This window comes from Procambarus clarkii, chromosome 81 (assembly GCF_040958095.1).
Source record: "Procambarus clarkii isolate CNS0578487 chromosome 81, FALCON_Pclarkii_2.0, whole genome shotgun sequence".
NCBI lineage: Eukaryota > Metazoa > Arthropoda > Malacostraca > Decapoda > Cambaridae > Procambarus > Procambarus clarkii.
Window position 1 is genome coordinate 23,850,542 of NC_091230.1, and position 15,521 is coordinate 23,866,062.

Sequence of the window (15,521 nt, forward strand, 5' to 3'; positions counted from 1 at the left end):
CACTATACCATCCTGAATCACCAAGGGGGAGTTGTAGCTAAGACGAATTCTGGCTCTTGAAGATTCACTTGTGAGAGAATCTTGTGAGAGGTTATGAGACCTAGTTCCATTAGCTTAACTCTCTTAGGTTAGATCTTCTTGCATAGCTTATGTTGTTGTTATAGATTCAGCTACTCGGGACAAGTTCCAAGTAGCACGGGCTATGGTGAGCCCGTAACTTACCTGGCACAGGAGCGAGGTAAGTAGCGCGGGCTATGGTGAGCCCGTAGTAGACTTACCTGGCACAGGAACGGGGCTGTAACTGGATATATGGCTCTCTGTCTTGTACGTCAGTCTTGTAGGGTAAGAGTGAGGTGGTGTGGGGTTGTGTAGGGTGGGGTAGTGTGGGGTGGGTGGAGGTTGAGTAAGGTGGGGTGGGGAGGGGTTGTGTGGGGTGGGGTTGGTGAACTGGACACCGGCGGGTGTTGCCAACAGGTCTTCAATGGCTCTCGTATTGCAGCTGGCCATGTGGCGCGCGAGATCAGCCGCCACAACCTCACCTAACCAATGTTTACACTCACAACCCCTCAAACCCGGGACAGACTTCCAGTGGACAAGTATATTCGGGGAGTGGGGTCGGTGAGAGGGATCAGGTGAGGTGTGAGGAGGTCGTGAGGAAGACTGCTGTTGATAATGTGTTGTATATTTTAATGTGACAGGAACTGACTCCGCCACCTCTCTCTCTCTCTCTCTCTCTATCTCTCTCTCTCTCTCTCTCTCTCTCTATCTCTCTCTCTCTCTCTCTCTCTCTCTCTCTCTATCTCTCTCTCTCTCTCTCTCTCTCTCTCTCTCTCTCTCTCTCTCTCTCTCTCTCTCTCTCTCTCTCTCTCTCTCTCTCTCTCTCTCTCTCTCTCTCTCTCTCTCTCTCTCTCTCTCTCTCTCTCTCTCTCTCTCTCTCTCTCTCTCTCTCTCTCTCTCTCTATATATATATATATATATATACATATACATCCTCTTTATTCCCTTTATGTCCTCTTTAATCCCTGTATCTCCTCTTAAATAGAGTTATCTCCTCTTTATACTCTTAAAACTCTTCAATCTCGACAGCTCTTTCACCTTGATCGGTGTGATGTTTTAGGTCGATTCCCGCCGGTAATATATCGATCGTTATTTAGGTCATATTTTAAGCAATATACTTATTAATGTTTTATTTATATTTAAATAATTATAAATAGTTTTACTATATGATCAATTGAAAATTTATATACAAATATATATTTATAATTTTGAAATATACAGGATGGCCCAAATGTTACTTCATCGTAATATTATTTTAATGACACAATCAAAATTAAACATTTAAATTTGAAAACATAACAAAATAAATAAAAACGCATATTAGACTCATTTTTTATTTTTATCATTTTACGTATTTTCATTAATTTTGTTATGGATTTCACATTTAATTTTTTACATATGATTGTCTTAATACAATAATATGGTCCAAATGAAATTTGGGCCAACTTTACAGTTACGGTTTTGTTATGAAGGTGGTGGAGGCCAAAACCGTCAGTATAGTACGTTTTAATTCGTTACACGACAAAGAGTACTGGGAAGACGGGACACCACGAGCGTAGCTCTCATCCTGTAACTACACTTAGGTAATTACACACATTCCCAGGATGGAGCCCGTGGTAGCTGTTTAACTCCCAGGTGCCTGTTAACTGTTAGGTGAACAGGGGATCAGGTGAAATCAACTCTGCCCGTTTGTTTCTGCTTCAGCCAGAAATCGAACCCGGGGCTCTTAAAGGACTTCGATTCAAGAGCGCTGTCCGCTCGGCCGGCAGGATCTGTGTGTATGTGTCTCAGTGTGTCTCTGGGTCAGAGTTTATATGTGTATGAGTATGTATATTTATATATATATGTCTGAGCGTGTGTGCGAGGTGTCTGTCTGTCAAGCTGACGTATTTCCGCTAGGCTTCCTCCCTCGTGTGGCCAGCCTTTCCCGGGTAAAAGTTGACGGACCCGTCTCTTCGTATCCCACCTGATGGCGCCCTGATCTCTGCCGGCTCCAACACCTGTCAAATAACCCCGTCTCACAACACCTGCAAATGCCTCTCACAACACCTGTTAATACCTCTCATAACATCTAATCTACCCCATTGATCAACCACCCATTCTACTAAAAAAAAAAGACCCGTTGAAGGATTTTGACAGCAATCCAAATATTTGACTCAACTTTAGCCCTTGTGAACACAAATGTTGTTAAGAGGTATTTACGTTTAGTGGTTTATTATGCACCCCATACCTCCCCCTGGCGGTGCGTGGTTATAGAGGCACATATAATGGGGGAGTGGGGGGAGGAGGGGGTTAGGAACTGATACCCCCATAGTTTAGTCATCTAAGCCAGTCATCACGCGATATCATAACCTGTTATGGGTTATGGTTGATAACGCCGCCGTGTAAAGAGAGGCACTTCAGCAGGCCTCATAGACTTCTTCGTTGGTTGCTAAGGATATCATTAGTTTTTGTTTTGGGGGGATTGGGGGGAGATTGGGGGGTCTTAAACTATATGAATCAGTCGGCCTCCACCTCCACCACCCACGTACATAATCCACACCCCTCTTAGAGTTTACCCGAGTTTACCTGAGAGCCACTAACACTAGTGACCTCGATGGGGACAGGAAGCCGGCGGCTTGTCGAAGGTCCCCTCCCTCCTATTTCATTTGATACTCTTTTCCAACTGTACTTTAAAACGTTAACAGAGTTTTCGGTATTTACATCTTCGGCGGGTAGGCGGTTCCTTGAGTTAATAACCCTGTGGGTGGAAAAAGTATCCCAGCCCCCTGTTCTCAGGGGATACATTACAGTCCTTACCCCTTACCCACCACCACCTCCCCCTTAGACCATCAATACTACCACCCCCCTCCTTACACCCCACCTGCAACACCTCCACACCCACCCACACACACACCCACCCACACCCACACACACACACACACACACACACACACACACACACACACACACACACACACACACACACACACACACACACACACACACACACACACACTCTACTAAATTCTACTAAATTTTGGCGGACGATGCCAAAATTATGAGAAGGATTAAGACAGAAGAGGACTGTTTGAGGCTTCAAGAAGACCTAGACAAGCTGAAGGAATGGTCGAACAAATGGTTGTTAAGAGTTTAACCCAACCAAATGAAGATAGGTGTAGGGAGCAGGAGGCCAGATACAAGGTATCATCTGGGAGAGGAAATTCTTCAGGAGTCAGAGAAAGAAAAAGACTTGGGAGTTGATATCACGCCAGACCTGTCTCCTGCAGCACATATCTAGCGGATAACATCAGCGGCATATGCCAGGCTGGCCAACATACGAACGGCATTCAGAAATTTGTGTAAAGAATCATTCAGAACTTTGTATACCACATATGTCAGGCCAATCTTGGAGTATGCAGCCCCAGCATGGAGTCCATATCTAGTCAAGGATAAGACTAAACTGGAAAAGGTTCAAAGATTTGCCACCAGACTAGTACCCGAGCTGAGAGGTATGAGCTACGAGGAGAGACTACGGGAATTAAACCTCACTTCGCTGGAAGACAGAAGAGTTAGGGGGGACATGATCACCACATTCAAGATTCTCAAGGGAATTGATAGGGTAGATAAAGACAGGCTATTTAACACAAGGGGCACACGCACTAGGGGACACAGGTGGAAACTGAGCGCCCAAATGAGCCTCAGAGATATTAGAAAGAACTTTTTTAGTGTCAGAGTGGTTGACAAATGGAATGTATTAGGAAGTGATGTGGTGGAGGCTGACTCCATACACAGTTTCAAGTGTAGATATGATAGAGCCCAATAGGCTCAGGAACCTGTACACCTGTTGATTGACGGTTGAGAGGCGGGACCAAAGAGCCAGAGCTCAACTCCGGCAAGCACAACTAGGTGAGTACACACCTACACCACCCAAGACCAAGGGGTGGGGGTGGGTGAGAGGGAGGGGGAGGAGGAGGAGATCGGGGCATAGGTCACGTGACCAGCAGGGTGGGGGGGGGGGGGTGAGGGTATATATACGAGGGCAGGCGGGCACCGGAGCCCCAGTAAGCCCTACCCTTACCTACTGTCGACCACACTCGCACACTCCTCAACATGGTGAGTACAGGGCTGTTACAGGTGGTAGTTACCGGTGGCTGAGTGATAGTGGTAGTTTGTTCCTGGTAGAAGGATGTCGTGGTTGTTCAATTAGTACTGATTGCTCGGGGGTGGTTGTTCCTGGTAGTTGGTACCGGTACTTAGGGGTTGTGGTTGTTTCTGGTAATTGGAGATAACTATTCTTCCTGGTGTCTGGAACTGGTAGCACGGGGTAGTGGCACACACATATGGGAATTAAACCTCACGTCGCTGGAAGACAGAAGAGTTAGTGGGGACATGATCACCACATACAAGATTCTCAAAGGAATTGATAGGGTAGATAAAGACAGGCTATTTAACACAAGGGGCACACGCACTAGGGGACACAGGTGGAAATTGAGTGCCCAAATGAGCCATAGAGACATTAGAAAGAACTTTTTTCAGTGTCAGAGTGGTTGACAAATGGAATGCATTAGGAAGTGATGTGGTGGAGGCTGACTCAATACACAGTTTCAAATGTAGATATGATAGAGCCTAATAGGCTCAGGAACCTGTACACCAGTTGATTGACAGTTGAGAGGCGGGACCAAAGAGCCAGAGTTTAACCCCCGCAACCACAACTAGGTGAGTATAACTAGGCGAGTACACACACACACACCCCGGTTGTTGATTGACGGTTGAGAGGCGGGACCAAAGAGCCACAGCTCAACCTCCGCAAACACAACTAGATGAGTACAACTAGGTGAGTACACACACACGGACGCGAGGACACAGGAGGAAGCAGACAACACATATGCCTCAGAGACACAGAAAATACACATATGTGGTGAGAAGTGCAAACAAATCGAACAAGCCTGCGGAGGAGGCGATGGAAGAACAGGTGTGAGAGAACACAAGAACACATCGTGCTGAACACGTGCACCAGGAGTCAGCTCGCACGCCTTGTAGCTTCCTAGGTAAGCACATGTAGGTGTGCACACGTACACAGTGTTGCCAAACATCCAGAGACTGACAGCCGGAGGTCAAACTATTTATCCGTGATTAAAAACCGCGGCTATTCTGGCCTCTGACGACCCTCTGTACTGGTGTTGGGGTATTGGTGGTGATGTTCTCCTTCGCTAAATGACTGTTCAACCCAGCTCGCTCTGTGACCTTGAAGGCTGTGAACTTCATTACCCTTCCAGTGCTACTGCCACACTGTTCTTTACCCGGTATGAACACATTAATACCGGTATCTATATGCAATGTTACACCATGCAAGTCGAACTAATGATGAAATAACGTTCAATAGTTATGTGTCTGTAAGCCGGTCGGCCGAGCGGTCAGTACGCTGGACTTGTGGTCCCGGGTTCGATCCCGGGCGCCGGCGAGAAACAATGGGCGGAGTTTCTTTCACCCTATGCCCCTGTTACCTAGCAGTAAAATAGGTACTTGGGTGTTAGTCAGCTGTCACGGGCTGCTTCCTGGGGGTGGAGGCCTGGTCGAGGACCGAGCCGCGCGGATACTAAAAAGCCCCGAAATCATCTCAAGATAACCTCAAGATAGAAGAAGCCCACTGTTTGAGACTGTGGGGAGATGTCAGGCCTACTTAGCCAGACTATTCTTGGTAGACCCCCTCAGTCCCACCGACCAATGGAAAGCTCACAATGGATGATTCCCCTCAGTTAGACTGCCCTTGTAGACATGAGAACGTTAGAATTAAAGAAACTGCAGAAAGGCCTATTGACCCATAAGAAGCAGCCCCTCTTTATATCCAACTAAGATTATTAATAATATAAGTCTAACCTAGTGTTGAAACAATCAAGTGATCACATTTCCATTGTGTTTCCCCGGCAATCTGTTCCACACATCTATGACCATGTAACCAAACCAGTATTTGCCCAGGTCTTTCCTAAATCTTAACTTATCCAATATTTGTCCACTGTTTCGTGTTACATTATGTGTTGATATATGTAATACCCTATTATTACCACCTACGTTGTGCCGTTTCATTCACATATACACTTCAGTTATGTCACGCCAAACTCTTCGTCATGTAGCTTCGAAGTCTGCTGACTTCGTGGCAGACTTAAAAGATTCCCTCCCACTAGGCAAACACTTTATGCTGTTCCCCCAAGAAAACTTTCATGATTATTATCCTCCAGGTAAACGTCTGCAGATAGATTCCTTGGATAAGCTTCCCCAGGTAGACTCTCATAAGGTAGGCTTCAGGAAGTAGTCTACCACTAGCAGACGCCCCGCGGTAACCTTATGATATATTTCCCCCCAAGGTAAACTCTTCCATGCATATGCCTCCAGGTAGATGTTTCTATTTAGATTGACTCCCCGGAGTGCACTCGTGAGGTAGCTGTCTCCAGGGACTTACTGTAGGTAGATACCAATGATCGACCGCCCTAGCAACACCCGGCGCAGCGGCCCAGCCCCAGAAGAGCTTGGTCGTCCCACACGAAGGGAGGTGGGTGGTGTTATCAGCGAGGTTGACTTAATACGGGATCAGGTCTGGCCCAGCGACCGTGAGACAACCTCCCCCCCACCCAACACCCCGCGCCTCTTACCCCACAACTGCTGCGCCAACATCAGCAACACTCAGGGTAGACAGCGATAGCTATACAAGTGCTTGGGCAACTGGCATCGACATGACAGAAAACAATGACAAATTTTATTGAAAAACCACTTCTTATAGCGATGCTATACCACTGACAGATGTAACCAAAGCTTTGTTCCATAGTCTGTGGAACAGGGCAGCGCTAGAGTCTCACAGACTCACGCCTGATCTCACGTAATTCTGGAACGCGTCTCGGTGGAAACATTTGTACTTTTTCTAGTTTCATCGTGAAATTGGGGACCCAAGACTGGGATGCTCACTGGGTTCCAGTCGACCTCTGCCTATTATCAATTCCAGTTGACTCAAAGCGCTCGAGTGGTAGAAACTCGAAGCTGCCTCAGAGAAGCGTCCCTGCTGGCCCTCCAGAGATGGGACTAGGGGGAACGGGGTTGTTAGTTTGGGACTCTGGAAATTGCCGAACTAGACTGTTTCTAGTCTAGTTCTAGACCAGTCGAAGGTCGAGACGCTGGCAGGCCCGCCCACCTGAGGTCAGTAGGCTGACACCGAGGTCAGTAGGCTGACACCGAGGTCAGTAGGCTGACACCGAGGTCAGTAGGCTGACACCGAGGTCAGTTGGCTGACACCGAGGTGGACAAGGCTGGCAAGCGGTCAGTCAGCAAGGTATAAAAGCTCGCAGCCTTTTAGTCACGTCGTGGTCAATGAGTCCCTGGTAATGGCCAGCAGTAAATATGTCAAGCAGGCAGAGAGTGGGGTAGTTAAACCGGCAGACAAGCAGCCAAGTAGTTTAGTCGGCAGACGAGTAGTCGGATAGTTAGCCGGCAGATAAATAGTTGTTAGATAAGAAAGATATTACCTAACAAGTAAACAGCCAGACAATTAAAAAAGCAGAAAGGCCTTTTTTGGTCAGCAGGTTGACAGACAGTTAAGCAGGCAGACAGAGGGCCTCGTCTGACAGGCAGACAGAGGCGTCGTCTGACAGGCAAATCAGTGAGGCCGCCACGACGCAGTCAGTCAGGACGGGAGGAACGAGAACTGGTTTGCTGCATTACCACACAGTCGCCTGGATGGTCTCCCTCTCCCAGTCCCCAGTTCCCTCTCCTCCTCACTCTCACCCCTTCCCTCTCCTCCTCACTCTCTCCCCTTCCCTCTCCTCCTACCTGCCTCTCCCTCCTCAGAGCCAGGTCTTCCTTACATGGCCAACATTAACCGTGCCGGAGGATACACTTGCTTGACTCCTTTCTACCTGCTCCCCCACCACACCACCTCTCCTTCCTCTCTCAGTTACCTCCCTGTGCCCTCACTTTCTGTTTTCTACCTGTTAGGTAATCTCTCGTCCAGCTCCGTGACCTAAATTGCCCCAGCTCTGTTTCCCCAGTTTCGGTCTCCAGTTGGGGACAGTGACAATTAAGGGCTTTCTAGTCAAACAATGTGTAGTTTCGTGTGTAGTTTCAATGTGTAGTTAGAATGTCCATTATTCCTCTGATTTTTATTGTTGCCGCCAGAGGCGGGTAGTTTATTGTGCACCCTATACTCATTCTGTGATTTCTTGTCCTGCTTTATCCTAGTTATACATTCGTAGAATTCTTCTTGGAATTGGCTTGACGTAATTTGTATTTTCTGAGATGATGTTAGTTTTTTGTGTTCCAGGTTAGCATCAACTATCTCTTCTACTCTTTCATTGAAGAGTCTCCTGGCATCCCTACTGCTTATCTAGGTTCATCTCTGCCTTCTTGTGATACCCATAGTTCACATTAAACTTTTCTTGTCTCTTTACGTTGTTTGTCTTTCAAGATCTTGTACAGTGCGATCATGTCTCAAACTTAGCAGGTCAATAGCTGTAGATGGTAAGTCAGACACAAAATATATGTTGTTGGGATTGTACACTGCCTCTCCATCTTCCCCCTCACTCTAATTTCTCCCCAGCGACACTGTTGTCAATAAGAGTGCCTTCTCTCCTGTGGCTACGGGCTCACCATAGTCCGTGCTATATGGACACTTCGTTTTGAGTAGCTAAATCTGAAACAACAACAACTCCTGTGGCCATTACGGGCTATTCATGCTCGTGTCACTTCTTGTGTGTGGCTTAATCTTCATCTACCTCTCTCTTACGGGCTCACCATAGCCCGTACTACATGTACACTTCGTTCTGAGTAGCTAAATCTAAAACAACAACATATCTCTCTCCCGTGTCCAGCGTGAGTGCATCAGTATCCACGTGGGTCAGGCCGGCGTGCAGATGGGCAACGCCTGCTGGGAGCTGTATTGCCTTGAGCATGGCATCCAGCCGGACGGGACCATGCCCTCGGACAAGTACGTCGGCGGCAGCGATGACTCCTTCAACACCTTCTTCAGCGAGACTGGCTCGGGGAAACACGTGCCCAGGGCGGTCTTCGTCGACCTGGAGCCGTCAGTAGTGGGTGAGTCGCTCAGCCCTCCACTCACTCTATTACGTGGCCTGGCTTTGTCTATGTTGACCAGGCCACACACTTAGAAAGTGAAGGGACGACGACGTTTCGGTCCGTCCTGGACCATTCTCAAGTCGATTGTGATGATTGAAGGAGAAGGCAGTAAATAGGCAGAAGAGAGGTACTGGTCAACTTATTTCAGCCACGTTATTGTGGTTCATCGTCTGCATTGTTTTGATTATTTCTTGACATGTTTTTTATTTTTCGTTTCCAGGACCAGACGACAGGGCCAGTTCCTGCTCCTACATCCCATACATATGCGTCTGTCAAAAGCTACGGTTGATAGCTAATGATGTCATATTTTATTTTAATTAGGGTATGGCAAGTTAACTCTATCCTAGTGTCCGCAGAAGGTCTATAATCACGTTTGATAGGCTGGTCGGTATAATTAAACCATGTGTTATTTCAACCTCCGGATAAACCATATTTTGAATATTTGTAAATTCATCCTCTCCGAAAAAATGAAGACATTTCCTCGTAAGATTTAGCAAGACCAGGAAACATTTTCATAGACGGTAAATATCAGTATAGGCAGCCTACCCTAGTGTTGTGGGTAAATATATCACTGTCTAAGGTACTTGTTATATCGTTTCGCTCCTGATCTACCATAACCGAACCAAACCTATTACATTTTAATATTAATTTACCCATTGCATCCTAATATATACTTTATGGACCGTTTTTATGTTCACTTCAGACTACGATACAATTACAATGAAATTAAACAGTTTAGCAGCATATTGAAAAAAATAAAAACCGGTAGCTATTTACCGTGAGTTAAGTCGTTCTTTAATTGTTAACAAATTACAGAAGTCTATATTTTAACAATATTATCGCTGTTGATCTGCACAAATATGTAGAGAACGGGTGGTGTTTATTTGACAGAAAACGAAGCTGTGTTGCATTCCAAGATATACAATTCAATTTTATGATTTTCTTTTAACTTTGGTGTGGTTCCCGTTGTTGGGGACAGGAAGCCTGTACATAGTTTTATCAAATACCTCCTTAACCATTTACTGACCTTTCCCATCAAGGTCAATTATCAAGGAAAAGTGCCGACTATATAGCACTTGGAAAGGGTCAAGATAAGGATTTGGGATGAGACGGGGGGAAGGAATGGTGCCCAACCACTTGGGCTGGACGGTAGAGCGACGGTCTCGCTTCATTCAGGTTGGCGTTCAATCCCCGATAGTCCAATTGGTTGGGGACCATTCCTTCCCTCCGTCCCATTCCAAGTCCTTATTCTGATTCTTTCCAAGTGTTATATAGTCGTAATGGCTTGGCGCTTTTCCTTGATAATTCCCCTCCCTCCCTCCCCAGGATGTAGCCTACAACATTTGTCTAATTCTCGAGTACTGGTTTAGTGTTAAGTGAACAGAAGCATAAGTTGAACGGAAACATGCCCTTGTGGCGTGGTGATTAGCGATCGGGTCACACTCAAGTCCTGGGTTCAGTTCCCGAAGCCTCAGGCATGTATACATCGAGAGGTGCACCGTACCCAGCTTCTCAGTGTGTAAACTCAAGGTTTACTTTGGTAAGGAACTATGTTCAGGACGAAAGTATACTGGCTAGGCCATGAAGGAATTGTGGTGGCGTTAGTAACCCTCTAGAAATTGATAATGTAGCCCACCTTCAAATCAGTCCCCGCGGTAGGATAGAAACATTTGGTCAAATTTCCTTTCACTTGATACCTCTGTTCTTTTAGCAGTAAACTCCCAGCAGTACCTGGGAGTTAAGCAACTGTTGTGTGCTGCATCCTAGCAAGGGTCAGTAGTTGATCTAGGGAGATCTTGATAAGCTGCCCTCACAACGGGCATTGAAATATTTAGCATAATTGTCTTCAAATATTGTTCTACTATTAACCCTACCTTTGAATTGAACTCCTTGGGGAAGGGGTGGTGCCTCACTACGATATGAACTGCGTGTTATAACCTTGGCCTCTCCCGGTGCAGACGAGGTCCGGATCGGGGTATACCGGTACCTCTTCCACCCGGAACAGCTCATCACGGGCAAGGAGGACGCCGCCAACAACTACGCCCGCGGACACTACACCATCGGCAAGGAGATCGTCGACCTGGTGTTGGACCGCGTCCGCAAGCTGGCCGACCAGTGTACTGGGCTACAGGTGAGGGAAAGATTGAAAGTTTCCAGTGAGTGAGTGTAAATCAAGAAATAAAACTTGTAACAACATATAAGTTGTTTCATAATTCTTAAATTTTTACTTTTGCTTAGGCTTGCAAACTTGATCCATCTGTCATACAGTCGTGGAAAGAGATACAGCTATTAATCTGAGATACTCTGTATTTACCTCACAGTGTCTACGAGTAAGTGAGGTCTAGCTCTTTATGTCCCGCCTGCTAGCCTTGTTGAACCTATTGCGTTATATATTAACTTTTCTAACATTCGAATACTTTGTCAAACAAATGTGTGTTTTCTCACCTGTAGATATTTTCAGGTTATCATCTCCAGGTCCTGGGCTCCGACCTCAGCATTGTATGTAACTTAATGCACATCAAACACCATGTATGTATAATACGTCCAATTCGGCAGGGTTTTCTCATCTTCCACTCGTTCGGTGGTGGCACGGGCTCTGGCTTCACCTCCCTGCTCATGGAGAGGCTGTCGGTCGACTACGGCAAGAAGAGTAAACTGGAATTCGCCATATACCCGGCCCCGCAGGTCTGCCAACTCTAGTTACACTGATTTACACGTTTTTTATATATAACATGATGATACTGACATTAAAAAAATTACTTTTAATTCCATGGTGGTGGGGTTGTTAGGTAGGTGGCAGTATTTTCCATTTTCAAGGACATTACATTAGGCTGCAGTTACACTTTTCATATCTGTGTACATTGTCTGCGGTATGCTGTAATTATTTTTTATTTATGAAAAATTTATGTGTATGACATTAGCCACTACTGAAATCATCTAATTTCAATCTGCAATGCTGAACTTCCAATCGTATGATATAGGTTTGATAGCCTAGCGCGCCAGCCATCGTACTAGGCTATGCTCGTTTGCGTGTGTTTTTAATATTTCTGGGTTTTAAAACAAAATATATTATCTCTCCCGGTTTTGCTCTACCTAATCAGCCTAAAATTCCAGGGAAAAGAATTTATAATTAGGACATTAGCTTAAAAAGTTTGCTAATTTTCAAGTGGGGTAGATATTTATCAGCTTAACCATCTCTATTTAGACGTCTGATGGATCATATGGAGGTGTTACCAGTGATGAAGGCTTCATCATCATCTCTACTATAATATACTGTCTTACTGATTTAATTTTAAAATTATTTTTAATTTTTTAATTTTGAATTTCATGCCTTGCATTCGGCTATTAAACTACCTCAGACTGTTTTTTTTTCAATTTTAATATATATTTAACAAGTATACATTAATATATTTATAAATTTAAGGTTATAAATTATTTATTTTGTTTATTTCTGATCATTAGAAGCTTCAACGTAATTTTGTAAAGAATAATTTTCCCATGATTAATTAAGAACAGCGTAAGAACGAACCACATTTTGCAGTGTTCCAAAATCTGGTTATAATCTATCGTGTATCGTGAACAGGTGGCAACAGCTGTGGTCGAGCCCTACAACTCTATCCTGACAACTCACACCACACTGGAGCACTCCGACTGTGCCTTCATGGTGGACAACGAGGCTATCTATGACATCTGCCGCAGGAACCTTGACATTGAGCGGCCTACCTACACCAACCTTAACCGCCTTATCGGCCAGATTGTCTCCTCCATTACCGCATCCCTCAGGTTCGACGGCGCCCTCAATGTCGATCTAACCGAGTTCCAGACTAACTTAGTGCCATACCCCCGTATCCACTTTCCTCTTGTGACCTACGCTCCGGTCATCTCCGCCGAGAAGGCCTACCACGAGCAGCTGTCTGTAGCTGAGATCACCAACGCCTGCTTCGAGCCCGCCAATCAGATGGTGAAGTGTGACCCCCGCCATGGCAAGTACATGGCCTGTTGTCTCCTCTTCCGTGGGGACGTGGTGCCCAAAGACGTCAACGCTGCCATCGCTTCCATCAAAACCAAACGTACCATCCAGTTCGTGGACTGGTGCCCCACAGGCTTCAAGGTGGGCATCAACTACCAGCCTCCCACTGTAGTGCCCGGCGGGGACCTGGCCAAGGTGTCACGTGCTGTCTGTATGCTCTCCAACACCACCGCCATCGCTGAGGCTTGGGCTCGCCTCGACCACAAGTTCGACTTGATGTATGCCAAGCGAGCCTTTGTCCACTGGTACGTCGGGGAAGGCATGGAAGAGGGCGAGTTTACTGAGGCCCGTGAGGACCTGGCCGCCCTTGAGAAGGACTATGAAGAGGTCGGCATGGACTCTGCCGAGGAAGAGGTCGACGAGAATGAATATTAAACTCAGGAAGAACAGCACGTGAAATGCGACCGCCATCACATCATTTCCTATACCTGAACTTCAAGAGCACCTTGACCCTGACCCAAAAGCCTGAGGATGAGAGAAGGAGATAATAGCTGTTGTGTTCGCTGTTGGTGGCCTCGACGCTTCACCGCTCAACTACAAAAGCCTTCAATAACTTTTGTGATCAAATTATTAAAAATAGTCGCAATCTGTTGCTCAGTAAATGTTGCTGCTACGGCAACATCTCACTGATATATGTGTGAACCTTTCTTCCAATAAAAGTTGTGACGTAAACGTTCCTTATGATAGCAGAGAATGCACATTGTCTAAGAGACAGACCAGTACGGTAAGAAATACCCATATGTTCACAAATACGGTGTTTTAGGTTTCATGAGGCTTTTCCCGCATATCTACGCTACTTTTCGAACATTTAAACAGATAAACCAACACCAGATCTGAGTTCAAAGGGGTAATGGAACTCTACGTTTTAAATAGTTTCCAATGGTGTTATTGTTAGTAAACTTGTGGGTATGTCGAAGAATATTCCTAAGATCTTTCCAAATATAATGAATTATAGTACCTAAATATGGAAATTTGACAATACTGTATGTCCTTGGAGACTGAGAATCTCAATAGTAAATTTAAATTTGAATTCTATAAAATATCTTGCTAGGAATCTTATTTTCTTACGTTTTTATATATAACTCTACATATAAATATAACAGAAAGACTATATTAATTTATATTTGAAAAAGTACCGTTTTTTATGAATGAGGTCGAATGCACCTCTGGGGGGACACCTGCAGCTAGAACGAGCGTGGCTTTAGGATTTGTTGAATTATAAGACATTAATGTTTGTCTTTGCTTTCGAATTTATATTTTAAAGATTATTATTTCAAAATACAACATTCATTTCTGCCTTTCTGATAATTGGAAACTCGATAATTTAAAACACAAACTTGCTCAGTAAGGGAGGTAAACAAAGGAGCATTTGACGTCAAAACTTATAAAGTTGCGCATTATCAACAAGTCAAATTACAATCTTATTCCACATTTAAAAATAGCTGTACTATATTGTTAAATAATTTAGTATATAATGATAAACAAGATAACTTGTTCTCAAAATGTAGAGACTATAATGACATCAATGTCGAGGCTTGTGTAGACTTGAATGTGAGTGGACGGAAGGCAGTGCTCTTGTGTGCATTGTTTCGTGACCTCATTCGCTCGTTAAAAGCCAGTAACACAGCAGGTCAAGTGCCAGATGGTGTGCGCGGCAGCTCTCTGCGTCTGGTAAGTGATATATTGCAGTCTGTGGTGGCGAGTGGTATCAGAAATATACACGCGTTTGTTGAGCCGAGTTCCATTACTTTGTCTCTAATTAGATTTTTCATCATCTGCTTAAAATCTGAATAAATTGTAATGTGTTACTTTGTGTAACATTTCTGATGGTGTCATTTATTTACGTAAGGATAATTTCGACACAGATACTTTAGATACACAGATACTATTGGACATAGATAAGGACTATAATAAACTGGAATACGACCAAGTCGTATTTTCACCGGGAATACGACCCGCCAAATCGTTTAACAACCTACATGGTGTAAATACCTCTTCACCCATTCACTGCTGGGTGAACAGAGGTGAACAGTTAAGGATTGGCGCCCAGTCAATCCTCCCAGGACCCACTCGTGAAGTGCGGGGCAAGTGTCTTACGACTGCACCACAGTTACTGCATAATATATCCTATCTTTAGCCCCCGTCTGATCCTGGATATATGGAGCTCCTAACCCCCCCCCCACCAGATCCCGGATGAATACTGTTCTTGACCAACACCAGATCATGGATATATCCTATCTTTCCAAAAGGAAAACCTCCTCCATTGGATTCCATTATTCTCGTAACGAAATTGTCTTACCCCAGATCTCTCAACACACATGGTTTTTGTTTACAC

The 15,521-nt window shown here is 45.1% G+C and overlaps 2 protein-coding genes across 5 annotated transcripts in view; one reads left to right on the top strand and one right to left on the bottom strand.

Annotated features, from left to right (window-relative positions):
* The window catches only part of LOC138357997 (tubulin alpha-1 chain-like), a 44,773-nt gene extending 30,915 nt beyond the window's left edge, over nt 1-13,858 (top strand). The window contains exons 1-5 of one of the 2 annotated variants that reach the window (XM_069315402.1): nt 4,075-4,152; nt 8,892-9,114; nt 11,115-11,287; nt 11,713-11,841; nt 12,740-13,858. In XM_069315402.1, the coding sequence (XP_069171503.1) occupies nt 4,150-4,152; nt 8,892-9,114; nt 11,115-11,287; nt 11,713-11,841; nt 12,740-13,561 (1,350 nt within the window). In that variant the 5' untranslated portion in view covers nt 4,075-4,149 and the 3' untranslated portion in view covers nt 13,562-13,858. Of the gene's footprint in view, nt 1-4,074; nt 4,153-8,891; nt 9,115-11,114; nt 11,288-11,712; nt 11,842-12,739 lie in introns of those variants that run through there. The other variant, XM_069315401.1, reaches the window with a different exon arrangement.
* The window catches only part of LOC138357999 (uncharacterized), a 381,281-nt gene that overhangs the window by 108,558 nt on the left and 257,202 nt on the right, over nt 1-15,521 (bottom strand). The gene's annotated exons all lie outside the window — the stretch shown is intronic.